A 25,158-nucleotide genomic window follows, 5' to 3' on the forward strand; every position below is an offset into this window, starting at 1 on the left:
TTCTCTCAACATTTCCTCTCATTTTACACACATTTGATCACTTTGTTCAGTTACAGATCATTTGGAGTAAAATCAGGAGAAAAAAGTGTAAATTTACATACAAACCATTAAAAAGAGGATAAAACTGTAAATCCTTTCACTTGTACAATAATATACTTTTACAAATGTCAATGTTCTTTTACAAAGTTTTCCTCTGAAATCACACATTTGTAATGTGAAAAAATGTGTAAAAATAAAATATTGTACAGATATGTGCTGCTATTTGAGGAGAAAATGATGTATTTTAAGGATTATAAAATGGTAAATAATTGAACTGTTTCTCTGATATCTGATAATTTTTAAATTACAGATAATTAGTAATAAAATCAGAGAAAATAATGAACTTCCATGTGAATGTAAAATTAAACAACAGACCAAAACTGTAAATAACATCAACATGAAAAATCTGCATTTCTACAAATATTAATTTGTTCTTTTACAATGTTTGACCATAAAATGATTGTTTATCTGAACTTAAATCTGCTAAAAATATCTGTATTTTAGACATTTCCTGTTTGATTCTCAGTATTTTTCCAGGTTTAGAAGCTTCCAGAAGCATTTGAACATATTTAGTGTTCCTTTGCTGCCAGACTCTGAGTGAGTTTTTCTAGAGCAGATGAGATGTTGATGGACACTCAGAGACTGTTGGTTTAAATGGAGCAGCAGTAAATCCATGAGTGAAGAGTTTGTGCAGGAATGAAGCTTGATGACTGTCAGCAGTTTGTTTCCACTGTGGACTCATTGATCTCCTCTGTTCTCTCTTCTTCTCTCTGCAGATGGAATCCACGGCACTGATCAGGACGGTGTTTGTGCTGAGAGGATGAAGTGTGTCCTGATGATCCAGAGGTTGAAGCAGCAGCAGCAGCTGGTGTGTAGAGACTCTGACTGGACCATGTTACTGGGAGGTGGACTGGGAACCAGTGTAAAGTGTGTTGTTGTCACTGTGTAGTTTAGTGTTGCAGCTTGTGGGGAATATTCATTTTACATATGTATTAAACTATCATGTTTTTTATTCCTTTCTGCTTATTACTTATAATCATTTTAATTACTCTTTTGCTTATCAATTACAATCATCATTTTATTACTTTTTTACTTATCACTTATAATCATCATTTTAATTATTTCTTACTTATTGCTTAGGATCATCATTTTATCACTTTTACTCACAATCATCATATTAATCACTTTTGCTTATTACTCATGATCATCATGTTATTACTTTTATTCATTACTTACAATCATCATTTAATTACTCTTTTACTTATTACTTACATTCATCATTAACCTTCGTTGATCATATTATGTGTGCTTGCAACTTGTATTAACCCTATAATCAAATGTAATAAAGTGCTTATGAATGCATGTTTGAGTTCTAGCTCATAACCTGGAAAAGTGTTGATCTAAGCAGGTTGTGCAGGTTTCAACATCTAACTTAAAGGAAAGTGTGTTTAAGGTAAATGCTTGATGTTCCACTTGACTAAAGGCTTATGGTTACAACTGACCTTTCAAAGAGCTGAGGGGAAAACTCTCCCCCTCGCTTCAAACTAACAAACTGAAATAAGAATAACATCTAGGATGGCAGTTTAGTGTGGACAGGTGACAGTTTTAAAATTAAAAATAAAGAACATCCGTTAAAACTATGCAATACCTGGAAGAAAGAGGGGGGTCTGAGGTTACAGAGATGTGCAACTTGTCACGTACTCACAGTGGACAGAGACAGGGCAAAAGGTTCAAACAACAGCTAGATGTTTAAACAAGAATAAAAGTTAAAGTATTAAACCATAAAACAATATTGGGGAATTAAGATTAGAATATAATGTTCATAAGAAAAATACTTAAAAGAAAATGTAATCAACAATGTCTTAAATTAACAGTAAATTGGGGACAGGCATAGAAATCTTATATTAACCTATGAGGATCCTAGATTAAAATAGGGATAAAATCAGATTAATCTGCCTTATACAAATAATTAAATTATTGATATTGTTGTATTATTATGAAAAATAAATTTAATAAGCTGAATTAATAAAACTCAAAGCTCAGCATAAATTGAGCAAGAAGCTCAGACCTGTTGTCTGCAGAGAGCAGAGTTGTAGTCTGTGTAAAACTCACAGGAAGTCACACCTCAGGCAGGCACATACACACACATGCAAAGTACTCTCAATACAGGGTGAAGACGGCTGTGGTTGGACGAAGACTGAAGACATCCGGCAGTGTGAACCAATCAGAAGACAACAGCTTCTTAGTTAAAAACTCATGTAATAGTTTAGAATTCGCTCTTTGTTGTGAACAGCTGCATGCAGAGGAATATTGTCTTAGTTTTAAGCCAGATCTGATGTCAGCTAGATCAACAGAGAGTCTGCATGCATGCATTTCTGTACTATCCAATGCGTTTTTACTAAATATTCTTAAATGAATATTTTGACTCTGAGTCATCCTTGTCTCCGAGTGTTTTTTCCTCATTAACAGTACCAAAGAATCCGCTTCTGACAAGCTCCACACTGAATGATGGAGAACTGCAGTTAATGTTGACATGATCCGTTGGAGGTTGATGTCAGGCTGCAGAGTGTGCAGTAAGTTTCAGGATGTTTGTGTCAGTGCAGGATTACAGCCTGTTTAAAGTTATTATGCAAGTATGTTATCAGAGAATATCGAAGGAAATATTCATGTTCATTCGCTCAAATTTGGAAGTTTGATTTATATTGAAGAACTAAAACTGTTAAAAAAGCCCAGTGATATTTATACGCAAAAATTAAAGGTATTTTAGAATAATTTAAGGAAAATGCTATGTGAGAAGTGTTTAAAGTTATTATGCAGATCAGATTTTCAGAGCTTAAAGTTTTCCGGCGCCGCTCCGGATTTCCGGCGCATAGAAGTGTACCATTTAAAAAATTTCATCCATCTCCGTCCTGAAGGCTCCAAGCATGTGCGTCATTGTGCATTCAGTTGCTCCGCTTTAATCAATCAAACTCCAAATCCTACATTAAAAAATATACACCTTCTGTCCAGGCATGCGACTTTCTGATAGAACTTTTATCCAATTACAGTTTTCTAACTGCGAGTGCGCATCGACTGCTGGGCGCACGATATGCTGCGCCCTCTTGGTTCGGCATCGTCAGTGCTGCTGAGCCACTGATAAGCAATAACAGTATCCCACAAACAAAATCCAAATTTGCAATATTTGTTGGTGTTTTTTGTAATTATATTTAAAGGGAATTACTGGAAACACATTGATATATATTGCATATTATTTATTTTATTTCTGCTTGGACTGTATACCCATTCCACGTGTCCCAGCCCTGTGGCTGCCTGGTCTCTCCAGAGCGCACGGAGCTCCAATCTGTGAGTGGTGCGGTGAAGAATCGAGCAGCTGATCACTGGTCAGTAGCGTTGGAGCTTGTTTTTAGCCCAAAGACGCAGATACTAAAGTTTGCTCAGACTTTGTGTGACAGAGGAGAGAGGATGTGTCTCTGCTGATTAACAAAGAGAGCAGTCGCTGCCGCGATCCCTGAGCCGCGGAGTGTTGACTCGCCCCATTGGCGTAAGTGCGTCAGTGGCGATGCGCGTGCACGCCCCACAGTCCCCATGGTTTCGCCACAAAATAAAAACAAACGGGCTTAGGTATTGAATTTAAAAAAGTAACAAAAACAGAAGGTGTTGATTTTGTTTGATTTCTTTATCTTTAAACATTTTCTATGTGTTTTTCAACGGCAAAAGAAAAAAAGGAAACAGCTATTTAGTTTGCTGGATTTTATTTTGAAAGGAAAAAATCAAAGATCAAGCCATACGGATTTGTCCCATTATTCTCCTCAGAACATCTGTTTAGTTAAATATGCACAAACTGAATGTAGCTTAGGTGATATGAACCTTTTTTATTTGAGGACATATAGGATGTTTGTAATAATGAGTTAAATAGCTCTCAGCAGATTTTGTGACCTTATGCATCCGAATGATGTCTAGCCACAAACAAAAACTCTCCAATCTTAAGCAAATATTATTAGTAAGAACAGAATGAACGTATGGGTTGTGTGAAATGAATAATGGATAGGTAGTTAAATAAGAATGTTCTTAGGCTGCTTTTCACCGTTTTTTCTTCCCAAAATATAGATAAAAAACAGAAACATTTAAATTGAGTTAGTTTTGTAGCAGTTTTGTTGTGGTTGGTGTTGTTTTGAGTTCTTGTTAAATCTACTGAAGAGATAAAAAATATTAAAAGTTATTGATAATACATGTACTTGATTTTCATGATTTTTTTCCCATTTACACTAAAATAAATCTTTGCAATTACAGTGATGTGGTATTGAAACATCAACACACAAAAAAATCTGACTTGGAGCACTTTCTAAAATGCCTTGAGTTTTGGCCAAGTAAGGTTTTACATTTGAGCAACAATAAAATAGTGGGATCATAATGGGCATTATTTTCACCAGCTGACCTCATATTTGCTCTGAATTGATAGAATCTCATATATATTGTGTTTTAGTGAGTTTTAAAACACATTTAAATACATTTATTGACACTATAAATTGGATCTTAGAAGTTCAGGCTCAGGATTTTTTCTCACTTTAAGCCCTGGATTTTTTTATATTTATCGGGCGAAGATGAAACCAAAACTACTGAAAACGAACCAAAATATATTTATTAACCAACAAATAACCATGAATATTCAGCAACAAGTCCCATTTACTGGTACACAATGTTCAGGAGATCACTTGCTGACATATCCACCTTTCTTCTGGATCACAGCTATCAGACGCCTGTCAACCGAACTGGTCAGTTCTTTGATGGTCTCTTTGCTTACTCCATCTGCGGCAGCTTTCACCGTGCGCCAGAGTTCATCCTTAGAGGTGTACTGATTTCCGTTTGCCACAAGAAAGCCACCTCTGAACAACAAACTAAAGCTGAGCAGAAATAACATGCTGAGGAGTTTTTCTGCTTTTTTCAGTCTGGGTTGAATGTGCATTTCTTTAAATGTTTGCACGACACAAGAAAACCTGTTGAGTAAAGTTGATAGAAATAATTGATAGAAAAAGTTGATTAAAAAACTGTTTAATTTGCACGACTAAAGACTATAAATAAGGTGTTGACGTGTTTAAATTTGTTGAGCCACAGACTTAAATCCTTTTTATTTATCTGTTTGCCAGAAGCATCCATTAAAATAAAATGCCGTATGATTTTGAACGTTGTGTTTTGCTCTTTAATGTCCACTATAATACACTGACTACAACAACTTTGTATAAACAGAGAAAGCTCAGTCTGATTGAACTGCCCCCCTCCAGCTGAAACTGTCTAGAACCACCACTGCCTGACTTCTACTTTTCAATCATCTTTTTTAGGAGCTGCTTGGAGTGTTCTTTTGTCTTCATGTTAGTTGTAGCTGGAATATTGATGAACCAGAGACTGAACCTTCCAGATCCAAGTGTTTTTATATCACAGTCACTGACAAACATTAACTGCATTCAGGTCATCTCCACTTCACTAATTGTGACATTACTTGCATCAACTAGCTGGACTTCTGTTGAATTAGGTCAGTCACTGTAAAGGGGATCAATATTTCTGCAATCATTCACTTTATCTTTTATATTTGACATTCATTGATATGATTTAGTAAAAATCCGTTTTCACTTTTGATATTATTGTTTCTATTATTTTTGCAAATTCTTGTCAGAAAAAACTAATTATTTCGACCATGACGTCTTATTTTAAAGCAACAAAGAGTGAAACATCCAAGGAGGTGAATATTTCTTCCAGGCAGTCTGGATCAATGTTGTTGCAGCTCCTGACTGCTCCTGCAGGGGGCGAAACTAGAGCACAGAAATACTGGGAGTTTATTCACACTTTAATTTTATATTTATTTAAGACACAGAAATTGTAAAATGATATATGATATAATCAAGGTATTTTTCAGTCTATAACATACCACATTTCTTTTTCTTAAATATCTGTAAAAGAAAGATTTTCACAGAACAGAAACTACAAACGCTGCAAAAGAACAAATTCATATTTATAAAAATACAGTCATTCTTTTCTGCTGTTTTGGTCTGCAATGTCTAAAGTAATATGATTAATGTTTCTATGATTTAGCTGGATATTATCTGAGAAAATCTGCAGAATTATTTAGTGTTTACTCGTTCAGTAATTTGTTCTTTTCCAACATTTGACCATAAAATCACAACATTTCACTGTATTTAAGGCAGCGTTCTTATTTTACAGATAATATTTGTTTGTTGGCAATAATCACACTTAATATAAATGTTTTTTATATGTTTGATTATAATGCATATATGATGATGAATATGTAGCAGAAAATTGTAAAAGAGAAGGTGTATTTTTCAAACATTTCGAAGCCCAAATGTCCTCCTGTTGTGGAAAGACCCAACTACAGTGGACCGTTTTGACATTTCATGCAAACAGGAAACATATTTGAATGACGGATCGAGAGCAGAAAGGTCAGAATATGTCTATGATCGGTGGTTTCAACAGTTTTAACCCTCCTGTTGTCCTCATTTACGGGAAGCAAATAATATTGTTTCCTTGTCCGAAAAAAATCCAAAAATTCAATGAAAAATTTGCAAAACCTTCAGGAAGAAAGTTCAGACAGTTTCTTCAAAGTTTCCCTTAAAAAATATAATTAAAAAAACAAATATGGCAAGAAAATCCTTGTAAAAATCTTCTAAAAAAATCCTAAAAATATCTAAAGTGATTACATATATAGCAGTAAAACATCTGATATTTTCTTAAGAACATTCACAAAAAATCAACCAAAATCCAGCGAAATTCGCTGGATTTTGGTTGATTTTTTGTGAATGTTCTTAAGAAACATTTATTGAACATTTCTTTTTTTAGTGTTCATAAATGTCCCAAAAATGAAGAAAATGTGGACATCAGAAGTTTCACTGTGAAAATATCTTTTTTCCACCTTTTCAAACGTTCAAACGGGTCAATTTGACCCGCAGGACGACACGAGGGTTAAAGAACCCATCCTAGACCCTCTGACAGAACCACCACCAGCCGTTATAAAGCACTTCATAGATATTAATGTCACGTCAAAGACGACCACTTTCACACATGTAATTGTAGGAGTTTCCTGGATTTATCCCCATCCAGACGGACGTTTTTATGGAAGGTCAGTAGAAGTTTGGAACTTGAAGGGAACAGACGCCTCATATCCGTCATCATTTCTCTGTGTTGAGCGCATTGCTGGAAGATGTGAGGTGAACACATCCACTGTACAGTTAAGAAACATGAGAGAAAAGCTCAGTCATGAAGATCTTCACACGTGTCTGCAGAGCCACATGCACTAAAACAAAACGACAGAATGTGCTTTTTGCTGTTTAAAACATGTCAGAATTCGTCTTGTCTTTCTGTGTTCTTCTTTAAAAGTGAGTCAGGATTCTAGTAGGTTTGTTAAATGAGTGACTTACATCTTTTAAAATGACTTTCTGAGCAGCGATGAGGACGAAATGCATCGGTATCAGAGAGGAAAGCTCAAATGTGGGTTTTTTCAGGTTAGCATTTGTAACCGGTGGCTTCTTTCTCTGCGTTGTGATGACCTCTGACACATATATCTCACTGAAGGCCATCTCCGTTTGTTCTTTACAGCAGACAAAAAAACACACAAAATCATCCGTCTGATCGGTTTGAGCTCCTATAAAAATCAAACAACGCACACGTCAGAAACGGAAAGTCAACTCATAATTCCAGAAGATTAAAACACAAATCCCAGCTGCACAATCGCTTCCCTCTCTTTCTGAATACATGAACAAAAGGGGAGAGGTAAGGCGGGAAAATACATTTATAGGATGCCGTGTAGCGGACAAAAGTGCACGTAGGGATACAGGAGCCCCCAGCAAAGGTTCCACACAACAACTCTGAGGCAGACCACACTTTGTGTAATTACAACAAAAGAAGAATCAAATAAAAACATAGATGGTATATTCTACATCACTAACAGCACAATTAATAATAAAACCATCACTGCTCTACTGACCCTGTTACACATTGTCTGTGCTGTTAACAGTTTCTTTCTGTTTCTTTCTGTCAGAGTTACAGCAGACGGCTACGTGGAAGAACCAAGTCAGTGAATAGAAAGGCTGATATGTGTTACGTCTCTGTCTGTGGTCCCATCGCTCATGAAAAGCTCAACAAGCAGCAGGTCTGTTGTTGTTCAGGAGGCTCCCTCACAGCTTTGATTCAACGGCATTTCTTAGTGATCACAAACATTTCTGGACTCCAAAAATCACTTCTTAGTCATGTATGTTAGCTGTAGCTTTCATAGCAAAGCAGCTGCTGCATTGGTTTATCACTGGAAGAAATGCACACGACACTCTGACTGTAATCAGATTACTTTAAGAAACGGAACATTTTCAAACTGATATTATCTCAGTGTGGCAGTTTTTGGAAATTATTTGAAAGAAAAAGGTAACTTGATGTTTCATTGTCATTTCGTACAGTAAATACTGTAAATAATAAATATTTAACTGTCATTTGTTGATCGATTTAATGTTATTTCATGGATTTTCACTGTTTTGATAAATTACAGTAAAATCAAAGAGAAAAACATAATTTACATGTGAACTGTAAAACAAACAAACAAACAAACAAAAACAGACCAAATCAAAAATCTGTATTTTTACAAATGGTAACTTTTATATTATTATTATTTATATTTTTAACCACATTAACAGCACATCTTTCACAGAATTTTTTGCTGTATTTAAATCAGCAGCAAATGTTGGTATTTTATGAATGTTCATTTACCTTTTAGGATGTCAAAATATTCCATTTTTAAAATGATTTTGGAAAAAACAGCAGTGGTCCCAGGTAAAATAACAGCCACTTAAAGGGCTATAATCCTGATAATTAATGTATATTTAGTCGTGATCGTCAGGAGGGATTTTGGTGAAAGAAACGGAACTCAGTCAAAGTGGAGGAAAAAAATATACATAATATTTGTTTTACAGAAAAATAAAGAATAGATTTTTACAGCATTTCCTTCCTGGGACATTTTGTCTTTAACGTGTTCTGTGTAACTTTTAAACTAATAATAAATACTTCAGTTCTAAATGTGTTTATGTAGTTAATAATACTGGAGGGTCTTTGTCTTAATATTTAAATTAGTCTGATTAATCTCCATAATTTATAACACTGTTGGGTCTAAACCTTCATATTTAAACATGTTAGGTCTATGATTAGTAATACTGTAGGGTCTTAACCTCACTATTTAAACTTGTTCATTTAATTTGTCAAACTGATCTTATTTGTCTTCAGGAAAGCGCTTTGCAACAACATCTGATTTTATTTTTCATGTGTTGTATGAATGAGGGTGACTTTACTAATAATCAGAAGAGCTCTCATGTGTCTGACATCAAAATAAATGAAGATATTGATGAATGACAGTACAAATACAGCAGAGAGCAGAGTATAAAATGCATAACAACAACAACAACAACAACAATAATAACGCTCACATAAAAGTAGGATAAATTCTTTAATGTATGGTTCGTCATGTTTTGGATTCCCAGTGTCAGATTACAACGATAAAAACAAACATTTAGAGATCTTTCACGGTGTTTTATTTTCCTAAACGCGGTTCTTCTCCAGCTCAACTCTCTGATGTCTGATTTTTTCACTTGAACCTAAACGCCTCTCTGTCAAACTTTCCGTTTCGTTCTTACTGAGAATCTTCTGACGTGCTCTCCGGTCAATCCTCCGTGTGAAGGTAATGTTAGCAGCTTTTAAACACTTTAATGTTTGATATTTGATTATTTGTATATTAATTTTATTTGCTTAGAAAAGCAGCAGAAACTTGACGCTCTCTTGGAACTTTCTCTGGAGCTGGAAGGTTCAGTTGAAGAAGTTCAACGATCAACGTGTCCGCCATTTTATGTTTGTGGCCGGAAACCGTCGAATAAATTCAGAAATAAATGATAGTAAAGTGTATAAATAACAATACAGTAAAGGTAACTGGTGGTCAGGACTAAATAGCTAACATGAATGATTAAATCAAAGCTTATCAATAAAACAGTAAAAGCTAAATAATTCATGACATTGTTGCTAAAAGTAAATATCTAAAAGTAGCTGAATAATCTGTTGGCTGCTTACGAAGATAAATATTTCATTCTGTCGTGAGTTAAAGTAATAAACAGCTGAAGTAAAAGACAACATAATAGTTTAGCAATAATTAACTTAAAAATACATGTAGAGAAGATAAATTAGTGGAATAAGCAGTTTTATATCTTTAAATATTGGAATAAATGAACAGTTAAAGGCAGTTTAATAAATGTTGGATTACATTCTACTTAAATATCAGTGAATTCAGTAAATAGGTTTGTGTTAAATTGTTAATACTTGTTAAACTAATGGATAAACAGTTGAAGTGGTTGGAGGGAAATGTGAAGAAAAAACGTCTGAAACCTTCAAGTTCTGGCTGTAAGAGGTGATCATGGAAATTCAACACCATCTAAACAAAGAAATGCTGTAAAATGTAGGATGAGCTGCTAAAAAGTTCACTTTCTGATGGTTTAATTGACATTTTTATCTGCTGATATCCTCCTGAAGACTAACGACACAAACTGACAAGAAGCAACAACACAGAAAGTTTACAGAATGAATAAAAGTCACACAAAGAGGAACAGTTGAAGCGGATAAAACTTAGTGTTTTGATAGAACTCAAAAGCTTTTCTCGCCTCCTTTAACTCAGTCTCCTGTGAACGTTTCACCTCCAGTAGAATAACAGACCTGAGCTGTCAGAAATACTCTGTAATCAGGGTCATCAGCAGGATTTAAAACACATCCAGTGAAAGTAAACCCAAGGAAGAAATATCAGCTTCCAATAAGTCATAAAGTTCACTGCAGATCATTTATCAAGACTTTATGGAGCAGTTTGAAACTAAATCTATTTATTCATGAATAAACTGCATGTTTTCATCAATTATTTACTAATTAAACACCACAAAGCCCAAAGCTTTGAACCTCTTCTAACTGGCCTATAAAGCATTCATAAATTAATGATCAACATGAATAAAACCAGGATTAAAGCAGTCCTACTTACAGCGAATAAATCTCTAATAAAAGATGACTTTTCAGGGAAATATGTGAGCAACTAAACTCAAAATGAGAAAAATATACAAAGAATGTCTTTATTATATATATTGTTGGCTTTTAAAGCCTCAAAATGTTCAAGATTATTGATTTCAGAGCCTCAGTACTCACAGATTTATAAATAAGAACAGGACAAAGTTATAACACTGCAGACAGAAGGAAGAGAGACAACATGAAATACAACAAAAACAGACATTTATTAAGTGTGTGAACAATTTATAATCATTGATAATGGATGGATGATGACAAGACTGAAACCTGACAGCAGAAATGTGATCATTTTTGTCTGTTTGTGGTCATTTTCATCAAATTGGTCATTTTACAATCATTTCTGTTTCTGTGCTCATTATTTCTGACTCATGTTTTTAGGAACAAGTGATAGAAGTTCTGATGAATCAAAAACAATGAAATAAACCGTCTACAAACTGCAGTAAAGTACTTTGAGCTGATTTTATTGCATCTCTGAGGCTGTGATGAGTCATTAATGTTCAGCTGCAGGTCTGCCCACATCTACCTGGAGTTACCTGTAGTCATGTGATTTCTAGGAAACAAAGGAGGAGCAGCTCTGAGTGAGTCAAGGACAGAATGAGGAAATGAAGAGTTCAGACTCCATTTTCCAGTCGACAGAGGAGGACAACAAGGTGAGAGTTCGTTTAACTTTATTATTGTTCTGCTGTCAGAAAACCTTATTTCTGTTCTTGGTGTTTTTAGATCACAGGAGTGTTTTAATACTGACTGCTGAGGAAGATTTGAATCTGCTGAATGATCTTTACTGAAAACTGGTTCACTTCCTCTTCTACATTTTATACTGGACAGATATTTATAGATGTCAGTAAGTAAAGGTGTTGGTGCAGCAGAGAACCAGGTCCAGAAGAAGGAAACACTGTTGGGGTTCACCTGATAAACTGGGATCTGAAAGTATTTCCAGCACTTTGTGTGACAGTTTTCCAACATGAATGAAGAGTTTGACGTGTCAGAGATCAACTGCAGACGCTGTTTGAGCAACATTTGGATTTATTATCAGAGGTGAAATATAAGAGGGAAGAAGGAAAGAGGAAACAACTTTTCAGTTTTCTCTCTGAGGACTTTTTTCAGAGTTCACGTCTGTGGACAAAGAACTGAAATGAAGACAAATCTGAACTTGTGTGTTCCTTTGACTTTTATTATTTCCTGAGCTCTCAGTCAGTGTTGCTGGTTTTCCTCTCAGACTGAAGTCCTCAAGATGAGTGTTTATGAGGAGGAGGAGTTTCCAGCCTCCAGCTGTCTGTCCATGAAGAGTGACTGGTCCAAAGGAGATCCTCCAGATTCAGTAATGAACCTGAACCCTCAGACACAAAGTAAGAAAACTGCCTCTAACTTGTTAATGTGTCTCCTTTATAATTACATCTGTCAATTATATATTGTTGATTTTAGTCAGTAGATTAAAATGAACTTTGAAAAGGTCTTTGTGACACAAATAGAAATCATTTGTCCTGTTTTCATCTCAGAATAGATCAGTGATTAATGAGAGAACAAACATGTGTTTCAGCAGACAGAGAGAAGAATCTGCAGCCTCCAGCTGTCTGTCCATGAAGAGTGACTGGTCCAAAGGAGAACCTCTGTGGTTCAGTAAAGAACCTGAACCCTCAGACACAAAGTAAGAAAGTGTTTCTGCTGTAAACTGACCTGATGGAAGATGAAGGTTTTAGGATGAAGGAAGATGTTCTGCTGAAACAGTCACACAGTGGTCAGAATGCAGAACTCTTTCAGACTGAGATGGATCCTGGTCTGGGTTTTAGAAGCAGAAGTTCTGATGGTGTTTCTGTGGTAAAACACCTGAAAACCTGGATTTCACTATTTACACCCAATATTCAAACATCTTCAGCCCAATGTTGAAGCCACTGTAAAGATTTTCAGAGTGAAAGAATGTTCTCCAGATGTGTAGTTGATGTTGTGGTTGGTCTTCTTTGGTTCCTGGTTCTAATGATCCAGATGTTTGAAATGAAAGCTGAACGCTGTGAGTCTGAGGCTGCTGCTCTGTCACAGTTTTTACATGATTTCTGCTCTGAGTTGAAAGTGAACTGAGCCGAGCTGAGCTGATCAAAGTGAGTGTAAAGCAGTGAAGAACAGAAGCAGCTGTCTGTGATGGAAGGCTGTTACTGTGAAGCTGCTGCACAAAGTGTTGAGTTTGTATTAACAGCAAACTGCAGGCAGATCAGTCAGAGTTTAATCAGACAGCTGATGGGAAAAGAATTGACTGGAGTTAATAATAAAAGGAAACAGCTTTTTATTAGCAGCTGAACTCAGACAGAACAGTAGCCTCACTTTTACTGTTCTCTTCTGCACTGTGGTGTCAGATGTGGATGTTTTTCTCCAGATGATCTGAGTGATGAATAAATGTGTTGACAGAGTGATGAAGAGGAGGAGAGTTTGTGTGGAGGAGCAGCCGTCCTGCTGTGCTCGGTGTCAGGACGTCCTGAAGGATCCAGTCTCTAGCAGCTGTGGACACTGGTTCTGCAGACAGTGCATCAGCTCATACTGGGACCAGTCTGCTCCATCAGGACACTCCTCCTGTCCCCAGTGTGGAAAAAGATCCAGAACCAGAGGTGGACTGCAGACAGCCAGTCAGAGCAGCTGTGGACAAAGTAAGACTGAACATCTGCTGGTGGACTGATGTGTGGAAACTGAGCTTGTTGTTGTGTTGTCCAGACATGAAAGATGTTTGTGTTTGTTGAGTCTGATTGTTTGTCTGGTCTGTGAGCAGGTGTTGGTCTGCAGGAGGTTCTGCAGGAACATAAGATGAGTCTGAGGAGGAGATGTGAACATGTGACTGAAGGAAGTGATGAAACAGGAGGTGGAACCCTCCTGAACAGGATCTACACTGAGCTCTACATCACAGAGGGACACAGTGGAGAGGCTGATGTCCAACATGAGGTGAAGCAGCTGGAGACAGATTCCAAGAAGAGCCTCCATGACATTCCCATCAGGTGCCAGGACATCTTCAAAGCCTTACCTGAGCAGCAGAGAGCCATCAGAGTGGTCCTGACCAACGGCGTGGCTGGCATCGGAAAAACCTTCTCAGTGCGGAAGTTCACTCTGGACTGGGCAGAGGGCGGAGAAAACCAAGACGTCAGTGTGGTGGTGGTGCTTCCGTTCAGGGAGCTGAACTTGATCAGAGATGAGCAGCACAGTCTTCTCACGCTGCTCCATGTTTTCCATCCAACGTTACAGAAGGTGACGGCAGAGCAGCTGGCTGTCTGTAAACTTTTGTTCATCTTTGACGGTCTGGATGAAAGCAGACTTTCACTGGATTTCTCCAACAGGGAGGTTGTGTCTGACGTCAGCCAGAAGTCGTCGCTGGACGTTCTGCTGGTGAACCTCATGGAGGGGAATCTGCTTCCCTCGGCTCTGGTCTGGATCACTTCCCGCCCTGCGGCAGCCAATCAGATCCCTCCTAAACGTGTGGACAGGTTAACAGAAGTACGAGGCTTCACCGACGGCCAGAAGGAGGAGTACTTCAGGAGGAGGTTCAGTGATGAAGAGCGCTCCAGCACAATCATCTCCCACATGAAGACATCCAGGAACCTCCACATCATGTGTCGACTCCCAGTGTTCTGCTGGATCACTGCTACAGTTCTGGAGCACATGTTGAGCACAGAGCAGAGAGGAGAGCTGCCCAAGACCATGACTGACATGTTCTCACACTTCCTGCTGGTTCAGACACACAGGAAGAAGAACAAGTACCATGAGGGACATGAGACGAGTCCACAGGAGCTGACGAAAGCTGACAAGAAAGTTCTTCTGAAGCTGGGGAGGCTGGCCTTCGAACATCTGGAGAAAGGAAACATCATGTTCTACCAAGAAGACCTGGAGCAGTGTGGTCTGGATGTGACAGAGGCCTCGGTGTTGTCAGGAGTTTGTACCCAGATCTTCAGAAGAGAGTGTGTGATGTTCCAGAAAGCAGTCTACTGCTTTGTTCATCTGAGCATTCAGGAGTTTCTGGCTGCAGTCTACATGTTCCACTGTTACACCAACAGGAACACTGAGGTGCTGGAGAAGTTCCTGGGAGAAGACTGGAAAGACAAGAAGAGACACACTCTGAGTATGTTCCTGGACAGAGTCATGGAGAAATCCCTCAGAAGTAAAAATGGTCACCTGGACCTGTTTGTTCGTTTCCTTCATGGCCTCTGTCTGGAGTCCAACCAGAGACTCTTAAGAGGTCTGCTGGGTCAGACAAAGAAACGTTCAGAAACAATCCAGAGAATCATCAAGAAACTGAAGGAGATGAAGAATGATGAAATGTCTCCAGACAGAAGCATCAACATCTTCCACTGTCTGATGGAGATGAAGGATCTCTCAGTTCATCAGGAGATCCAAGAGTTCCTGCAGTCAGAGAACAGATCAGAGAAGGAACTCTCTGAGATCCACTGCTCAGCTCTGGCCTACATGCTGCAGATGTCAGAGGAGGTTCTGGATGAGTTGGACCTGAAGAAGTACAGAACATCAGTGGAGGGAAAACTGAGACTGATTCCAGCTGTGAGGAACTGCAGAAAGGCTGGGTGAGTCCAGATGTGATGAACATCAGTCAGTGTAGATCAGTAGTTCAGTTCTTCAGATGTTCTCACTAGAACATCTCATTCTTCTTAATGTTCCACTTGTTTATTTCAAACATCACATGTCAGCTGTGTTTAGTCTCAGATGTTCTTCAGCTGCTTCAAACGCTGTGAAAATGTAGATTTTTTATTTTCTTGTGTTTGAAGCTGATAAATGAATGAAGACAGTTTTTCTCTTTAATTCTAATAATTGTTCCATCAGACAGTTTTTTCTTCTGAGGTTCTTCCTTTGGCTGATGGAGGAAACATGCAGATCTGCTGAAACTCATGAAGAACTGTAGAGGTTCTTTATGTGGAAGCATTTTACAGTTTTCAGTGAAGCAGTGAAGTTATTTTCACATGAGGAGGTTCTGAAATCTTTTCTAATCAGACAAACAGCTTTGACCTGATTTCTCTCTTTAGAGTTTAAAATAAGATCTGTATCATTTACAAAGAACATTTTTTAAGTCTGAAAGAATGAATTTGATGAATTTATTGCTGTCACTGTTATGAATAGATTTCTATTGAGTTCTTTGTTTTTATTTAATCATTGTTCCTGCTTTTCTTTGCTGACTCTTTATTTCTTCTTTTCTGAGTGTCGTGTGTCCGTTGAGTTTTTCTGCCTTTGAAGGACTTTGAAGTTGTTTCAGAAATGTTCTGGATAGAAAAATGAATGTGATGATTTAAAGTGAGTTTCTAAGTTGAGCTGAAGCAGCTGCTGTGGCCACATGTGACAATGATGAGATGATGTTGATGCTGGAACAGTGATTTGGTTTCTCAGGTGGAGAATAATCCTGAGATCAGTGAAGTGATTGAGTCACTTGTCCAACAGTTTCTATCTAAAGCTTGTTAACGTGGACATGAGGCTCCATAAACTACTGATCATACAAAGACTGACGCTGCAAAGTGTGTTGGACTGAGTCATGGAGCATTTTACTGATCTGAACTCAGCTGTTGGTTTTAGTGTTTGATATCTTTATTGAAATTTTAACAATATAAAAAAGAACTAAAAAATATCAATTAAAAAGCCCACCCCCATAAAACAAACTGACCAATCCCTACTGCCACTTACAGAAAAGAAAACACTGTTTAAAACACGAAACATTCAGACCATCAGTAAACAAATCAACCACACTACTGAGCCTTCAGCTTTTGGTTTTAAAGAGGGAAGTCGTGTTCCAGAGTCTAGATTTGACGTCTTTCCTGATGTTCAGTTCCTCAGAGAGAAACTCTGGTGTTTTCTGTCTTGTTGCTGCAGAGAAGAGTCGTATCAGGAAATGTTCAGAGGTGTGAATATATCAGAGCAGAATGCTAGAAGTCAGACTGTTTCCAGAGATCTGATTGACACAAAGCTCAGAGTTGTGTTTTTAATGCTACAAACTCTGATAACATGTTTGTGAGACTTTATGGTGGAAATAATTCAACTTTACTGGTTTGTTCTTTGTGTTTGTGCTGAACAAGTTTTTCAGAATCTCACTAAAGAACGTTGAGGACAAAAGTTGACTCAGTCGTCACATCAGAATATTTCCTGATGTTCATATTAATGATGTTCAGGTGTGATGTTGTCCAGTGATCAGTTTGATTTGTGTAGCGTTTGACAGCAGACTGTAAATGTTGAGTGATGGAGGTGAAGCTGACAGCAGCAGGTCCACAGCAGAGACATCATCATCTTTTACTGGAAATGTTCACTGAGCTCAACTCAGTCACAATATCCTGAGTCCAGTAAAAACAGGACAGAAAATGTTATCAGCAGGAAATATCAAGTGTCCTCTCTCATAACAACATGTTTTGTCATTTATGTCTCATTACAGACTTTCTGGCTGTAGACTCTTAGAGAGTCACTTTGAAGTCGTGGCCTCAGCTCTGAAGTCCAACCCCTCCCATCTGGAACATCTGGACCTGAGTAAGAACAACCTGCAGGATTCAAGAGTGAAACATCTTTGTGAAGGACTGCAGAGTCCAAACTGTAAACTGAAGACTCTCAGGTCAGTTCACTCACTGTTGGTGGAATTTATTCAGTTCAGATTTTTGACTGTAGTTTTAAGTTTTGTTTTATGAATGTTGAGGATTTTTCTGCAACAGTCTGAAGACATTTTATTTTCTGGAGCGTCTGTGAATGAATCCTCTGATCAGCTGACTGCAGAGTTCCAAGATGGAGGACAGAATCCACAGTCCTGCTGTGTGTCTGAATGTGAAGCTGATGTGAAAGTGATGTGAGGCTTCAGCAGTGTGACTTCCACAGATCCAGTCAGTATGTTTGTGTTTCCACAGTGTTTGTGCTGAGCTGCAGTGGAGCCTCAGGAAGTCAAAGAGGAGTTCAGTTGTCAACAGTCTGGAACCTGATTAGTGTCAGTCAGAAGCTGAAGCTTGATGTTAGTGTGAGCTGAGCTGATGAAGTGATTCCTTCCAGTGGAGTTGTGTTAGGAAGAGAGCAGTGGACAGTCAGTGTGGACAGCAGGAATCAGAATCCCTCTGTAATGTACAGATGACATGAGACTGTTGATGGAAGACACACTGGAAGATTTGAATGAGACAAAGCTATGAAGCTGATTTCCAGAGAAGAAGAAGGTGATGGAATAAATGAAAGAATGAAGAGATTTGATGTTGATCCTGTAATGAGAGAGTGGACTGAGGTCAGCAGATGTTACTGATGTGTGGACATGAATAGGTGGATGAATGTTGAGCTGACATGTGGATGATGTGTGTAGAAGGCTGACATGATGATGATCCACAATAAGAGAAGGACAAAGTCACTGTGCTGCTTTTAGAGAAAAGCTGATTGATGAGGACAAAGTAATGTTGATCTGCACATTGAGAACCTGAACACATCTGATGGATCATCAATGATTTGATCTCCATCTTTCATTCTTTATTCAGATTGGAGGACTGCAGGTTGTCAGAGATCAGCTGTGATTCTCTGATCTCAGCTCTGAAGTCCAACCCCTCCCATCTGGAACATCTGGACCTGAGCAGAAACTGGAACCTGAAGGATTCATCAGTGAAACATCTGAGTGGTTTTCTGGAGAGTCCAGACTGCATCCTGAAGACTCTGAGGTCAGACATCATGTTTTCAGTGATTCAAAGTTCTCATCTCTGAGTTCATGTTGCTTTTTTCACATCAGTTTTAATGTCTGGTGTGAATCATCCAAACACTTTTTCTTTTTTTCCTAATTCTACTTTTATTATTCCCTCCAGAAGCATCCATAACACAGGAGAGCAGAGATACATAAATACATTGAACACAAAATAAAAATGATTAGAATGTAGAATTATATGAACAATTTATCAGTACATTTAAATATTAGAGTACATGACAAGTTAGGAGATAATTTAATAAAGTAAAGAGAGCCGAACGAAAAAAAATCAATATTATAAATAATATGATATCAAGCATGTCTGGAAGGAAATAGTTTTCTCTCTACCTAAATTCCATCTCCGTCCCACCAGTTGAACATCCTGCACTGTCAGCTAGGTTTTGGTTCATGGATATGTCAAGTATCATTGAAGTTTGATTCTCTGGTGTTTCTGCACAGGTGTCTATATTCCCATTTATTTTGTTTATGAGTTTCTTATAAGAGGCAGTTTCTGCCAAGACAGTGATCCATTCAGAATAAGCAGGGCTGCAGTCCACCCTCCAATGCCTCAGTATGACCCTCTGAGCTGTAGTAAGGTCAACCTTTATCCTCTGAGCTTTCTTCCCGTCCATCCTTTGGTTTCCTTTCAGGCTGTTCAGGAGGTAAAGAGTAGGAGTAAAATCAGCCCCTGTACCCACACTGCTACTGATCTTCACCATGACCCTCTGCCAGTAGGTAGCTAGGCTCAGACAGACATAGAACATGTGAACAAGATCACCTCTGTCTGTATGGCATCACCAGCAGAGGTCTGACCGTCCCATTCCTGTCCTTTACATTCTCACCAGTGTCCAATACAATCTGTTAAATATTTTAAATTGAATTAGTTTAGAGCTGGCATCTCTCATTGGTTTCAGCAAATGTTTCAGTGAGTTCTTCCACTCTTCATCCTCGTATGTTTCTTTAAATCCCTTTCCCATACAGCTTTTAGACCTCTGGTAGCACCACTAAATTGATCAATAGGAAATGTGTCAATTTGTCTTTCCAGGTGTGGACGACTTCTCAACAATTTCAATTTAGAGCATGAAGAGCATTGTCTAGAGAACCTATTCCCTGTTGAGGTTTTCTTAGATAGACAGTCTCTAAGCTGCAGGAATCTCCAGAAGTCTCTCCTCTGATATTGTAGAGCTTTCTCAGTTTAGGGTGACCATATTCTGTTTCTCTGAAAAGAGGACACACTTCCAGCTCGCGTGCGAAAAATTTTCAGTCCCCCCCCATTTTTAGGGGTTTTCCGTGGGTCAGGGGGCTTTCTGTGCTTCAAACTCAGTTAAACAGATATTCTGAATTCCCCAGAAAAGAACACGACCTGGATATACAGAAAAATAGCCCAAAACACTAATATATTTATTAATTTAAAGCAATTCTCCTAAACAATATAATCAGTCGCATACAAATATGGCATGCTCTAGTCTTTAATAGTTATTGACTCAAGTTGTGCAGGAACACATGTATTCAGATGTTTAACAAAATAAGAAATAATCACCTCTCTTAAGTCTGACACTTACACCTTAGTTAGGAAAAGTGAGGTAGAGTACCATTCTTCAAAATAACCTCCCAATTATCAATTATGTAAAAATAGAAATAATGCCTCAAAATATTAAACAATAAGAAAAAAGAGAGGTAGCCTATTCTTCAATGTTCAGTTAACCCATTCTTCAAAATAATGTGTCTAATGGCAAATGAAAAAAAATATAGAAATAATGCCTCAAGTCAACAGTCCTTTTTTTCCTTCTTTTTCCTTCTCTTATTAGCTACAGAGACATAAGTCCCAGCTTTGCAGACTGTACATTCTGCCTCCCATTTGACACGACCCGGACGAAAACAGGGGTACTTTTTTCGCATTTCATCAGTGAAATGACATTTGCGTTTCGGTATTTTCTTTCGGTTCGAGTGTTCTCTCGCAGTGTGCCTACCTGCCTGTCAGCCTGCAAGGAGTGAGTGTGGAGCGTTCCGGGGTTCGGCTCAAACTCCGCCTCTCAGAGCGTGTTTCCTAAAGAACCATTCAACGTGAATGATAAATACACTGGTCTGTGACGCGCTCAAGCTAGGCAAGATCAAAAACCCGGACATTTGAAGGACTTTACAAACGCCGGCCGGACAGGCCGGACATCCTCTCAAAAGAGGACATGTCCGGGCAAAAGAGGACGTATGGTCACCCTATCTCAGTTCATCCAATGTTCTCAGGATGTTGTTCTGGTAGAGACATCCAAGAAACTGGATCCCCCCAACATGCCAGTCTTTCCAAAAGAACACCTTTGCTCCTATTTTTAAACTTGGATTATTCCATATTGAAACTGATTGAATCAGGAAGGGAGATGAGCCTTCCTTCTGATGTATATGATGCCTAGTTTTTCTTTTTAAATGTAGCAGGGAGTCATAAAGTCCAGACTGAGTCCAGAGTCAAAGCTAAAGTGTCCTTAAAGTTCTCTGTGCTGAGCTGATAGAAGTCAGTGAGTAGAAGAATCTCCTCACCTGTCAGCACCTGTTGTGTGTCTCATCACTGCAACACTTTAAGTGGAAGCTCACCAGTGGCACAAACTCTCTCCTTCATCCTTTCCAGCATTTGGAGCTGTGAGATGACTGAAGTAAAGACAGTGGCTTTATCTGCTCAACTTCTACTCCAGGATTGAGTCAGTCAGAATGAACGTGCTCCAAGAATGCTTTACCTGTTTCAGTGTCTACCAGTCCAAATACCACACAATCAATGTGAAGAATGGGACAGGGTCATTTCAAGGTTTCTATGGCAGCGTACAAGAGGCAGGATTAAATCTAAAACTGTGCAATTAAGAAAAGAAAGAGGTGGAATGGGCCTTCCCTGCCTCCAAGAATATTCCTACTCAGCCCAGCTGAGACGGTTCATTTGTTTCTATTCACCAACATACACGGCAGGATGGAAGGACTTAGAAGGTCCAAAAGTAAAAGGAATCCCAGTAATGGCCCTATTAGCAGACAGCAAACCACAGAAAGAAGTGATGGTTTCAGAGGAACCCTGTCAGACATTGTTTTGAAATCCTGGCAGGAAATTGTGAAAATCTGCAATTTAGGAGACTTGGCCAAAATGTGGAGGTGGTGTGCGTACAACTCTGAGTTTACACCTAATAAGTACGACAGCAGATTTAGGAATTGGAGCTTAAAGTTGTAGCAAACTATTGTTCCTTTATCCATGATGATGGTACATTCCAAAGCTTTGAAGCACTACGGAATAAACAGGGATTACGGTCAGAGCACTTTTCCAGGTACTTGCAGGTCAGACATTACTTTAAGCAGAACTTAAAAGTGGAACCTGGAAGAGGAGCTACAGGGTTCCTACAGGTGTTTGTATCTTTACTCAAATCTGGATCATGCAACAGAATTGTATCTAAGCTCTATCATGGCATTTTACAGTTGAAAAAGACAAGACAGAATAGATGAAGAGGAAATGGGAAAGAGAAGGAAATGTTTCAATATCTAGTGAGAGCTGGGAGAGAACATGTCAGCTACAGCGGGTCTCAACAGGTTCAAATACATGGAGAGAGTTGTGCTGGAAAAAGGTGAGATTTTTTTGTTCCACCTGTTCAGAAGCCACGTCTGGGTCGGGGTGCTACCTGTTGGAGACTCTGTGGAGCTAATGAAGCCAACCACTTTCATGTGTTCTGACTGCCAGATTATTAGACCTTACTGGGAACGGGTCCATGAACACATAAAGAATCTATTTGGGAGAATATTCCTTTTCAATGTGAAGTCATGTATTTGGGCGACATTCTGTTTGACAACTGTGATGTTAATGACAAGAAATGACTTTGTATATTATTGGCAAGGAATCAGAAAAGCATGAGGAGAAAGTGGTTAAAAGTGGAACCACCCACTACTGAGGAATAGACTGACATTGTACACGAGGTTTACATGATGGAAAAGTTGACATTTTCCCTGAAAGTGCAGAAAGAGAAGTTCTCTAAGATGGACTGAGTATGTAAAAGCCATAAGGCATGATTTTACTTGAATCTACTCACAACTAGATACAATCAGTTTTCTTTGTCTAAAATCTTTTAATTAATTGTTTTTTTTTCTCTCTCAAATGTTGTGAAGATGACTACAAATGTCTGGCTCCCCCGTTCTGTTGTTGTTCTGCATCAAAAAGAGTGATGTAAAGAATGAAAATATTGGAAAGACAACACAGTCTTTGTTGCTGTAAATACGACATGTTTGGAATCGTAATAATTTGCCTTTTCAATTCAAATGAAAAGAGAATTTCATAAAAAGAAATCCAGATTTCTGCAGCTCTGAAGGCAAAATGAAACTCTGAATGATTTCAATCAGGAACTTTGTCTCCTCAACTCACATCTTTTATTCTTTATTCAGATTGTGGTACTGCAATTTGTCAGAGATCAGCTGTGATTCTCTGATCTCAGCTCTGAAGTCCAACCCCTCCCATCTGGAACATCTGGACCTGAGCTGGAACAAGGAGCTGAGGGATTCAGGAGTGAAACATCTGAGTGGTTTTCTGGAGAGTCCAGACTGCATCCTGAAGACTCTGAAGTCAGTTCGCTGTCTGTCTGTTACTGTTGTAGATCTGATATGTTTAATGACAACTGAAGCTCATTTCTGTTCAACAGAACTTCCATCCATGAAGCTGTAAATCTGCTCTGCTTCAGATTTTCTGTTTTTGTCCTGAATTCAGTTTGTTGTGACAAAAGTGGAGTGTTTGTATCAGAAAGTGTAGAAAATGTTGAGTGTTAGTTGTTAAAGTAAATGAATGTTTGTAATTTGTGCTGAAGAGTCACATCTGGATCCAGAAGATCTTCTGAACTCAGATCAGTTTGAAGTGACAAAGTTTAGTGAGTGAAGCAGAAATATTTCTTTGGTTTGTGTTGAGTTTTATTTGACTGATCCTGATCCTGTTGATGATGCAGCATGTTATTGATGTGTGGACATGAATAGGTGGATGAATGTTGAGCTGACATGTGGATGATGTGTGTAGAAGGCTGACATGATGATGATCCACAATAAGAGAAGGACAAAGTCACTGTGCTGCTTTTAGAGAAAAGCTGATTGATGAGGACAAAGTAATGTTGATCTGCACATTGAGAACCTGAACACATCTGATGGATCATCAATGATTTGATCTACATCTTTGATTCTTTATTCAGATTGGAGGGCTGCAGTTTGTCAGAGATCAGCTGTGATTCTCTGGTCTCAGCTCTGAAGTCCAACCCCTCCCATCTGGAACATCTGGACCTGAGCAGGAACAACCTGCAGGATTCATCAGTGAAACATCTGAGTGGTTTTCTGGAGAGTCCAGACTGCATCCTGAAGACTCTGAGGTCAGACATCATGTTTTCAGTGGTTCAAAGTTCTCATCTTTGAGTTTATGTTACTTTTTTCACATCAGTTTTAATGACTGATGTGAATCATCCAAACAGTTTTTCTTTTTATTTAAATTCATTATTATTCCCTCCAGAAGCATCCATAACACAGGAGAGCAGAGATACATAAATACATTGAACACAAAATAAAAATGAGAATAACGTAGAATTATATGAACAATTTAAAAGTACTTTTAAATATTAGAGAACATGAAAAGTTAGGAGATAATTTAATAAATGAAAGAGAGCCAAACAAACAAAAAAATATCCATATTATAAATAATATGATATCAAGCATGTCTGGAAGGAAACAGTTTTCTCTCTACCTAAATTTCATCTCCGTCCCACCAGTTGAACATCCTGCACTGTCAGCTAGGTTTTGGTTCATGGATATGTCAAGTATCATTGAAGTTTGATTCCCTGGTGTTTCTGCACAGGTGTCTATATTCCCATTTATTTTGTTTATGAGTTTCTTATAAGAGGCAGTTTCTGCCAAGACAGTGATCCATTCAGAATAAGCAGGGCTGCAGTCCACCCTCCAATGCCTCAGTATGACCCTCTGAGCTGTAGTAAGGTCAACCTTTATCCTCTGAGCTTTCCTTCCGTCCATCCTTTGGTTTCCTTTCAGGCTGTTCAGGAGGTAAAGAGCAGGAGTAAAATCAGCCCCTGTACCCACACTGCTACTGATCTTCACCATGACCCTCTGCCAGTAGGTAGCTAGGCTCAGACAGACATAGAACATGTGAACAAGATCACCTCTGTCTGTATGGCATCACCAGCAGAGGTCTGACCGTCCCATTCCTGTCCTTTACATTCTCACCAGTGTCCAATACAATCTGTTAAATATTTTAAATTGAATTAGTTTAGAGCTGGCATCTGTCATTGGTTTCAGCAAATGTTTCAGTGAGTTCTTCCACTCTTCATCCTCGTATGTTTCTTTAAATCCCTTTCCCATACAGCTTTTAGACCTCT

At 38.3% G+C, this 25,158-nt stretch overlaps 2 protein-coding genes across 2 annotated transcripts in view; both read left to right on the forward strand.

Moving 5' to 3' along the window:
• The window catches only part of LOC127535101 (NACHT, LRR and PYD domains-containing protein 12-like), a 54,526-nt gene extending 51,995 nt beyond the window's left edge, over positions 1–2,531 (forward strand). Inside the window, exon 14 of the mRNA XM_051952102.1 lies at positions 816–2,531. Within this exon, the coding sequence (XP_051808062.1) occupies positions 816–834 (19 nt within the window). The 3' untranslated portion in view covers positions 835–2,531. The remainder of the gene's footprint in view (positions 1–815) is intronic.
• The window catches only part of LOC127535137 (NLR family CARD domain-containing protein 3-like), a 76,161-nt gene extending 51,974 nt beyond the window's left edge, over positions 1–24,187 (forward strand). Inside the window, exons 3-9 of the mRNA XM_051952199.1 lie at positions 12,350–12,479; positions 13,531–13,766; positions 13,886–15,680; positions 17,525–17,698; positions 18,591–18,767; positions 23,183–23,359; positions 23,971–24,187. Coding sequence (XP_051808159.1) covers positions 13,535–13,766; positions 13,886–15,680; positions 17,525–17,698; positions 18,591–18,767; positions 23,183–23,359; positions 23,971–24,187 — 2,772 coding nt within the window. The 5' untranslated portion in view covers positions 12,350–12,479; positions 13,531–13,534. The remainder of the gene's footprint in view (positions 1–12,349; positions 12,480–13,530; positions 13,767–13,885; positions 15,681–17,524; positions 17,699–18,590; positions 18,768–23,182; positions 23,360–23,970) is intronic.
• Positions 24,188–25,158: the final 971 nt, after the last annotated feature.

Source organism: Acanthochromis polyacanthus, chromosome 8 (genome assembly GCF_021347895.1).
Source record: "Acanthochromis polyacanthus isolate Apoly-LR-REF ecotype Palm Island chromosome 8, KAUST_Apoly_ChrSc, whole genome shotgun sequence".
Classification (NCBI taxonomy): domain Eukaryota; kingdom Metazoa; phylum Chordata; class Actinopteri; family Pomacentridae; genus Acanthochromis; species Acanthochromis polyacanthus.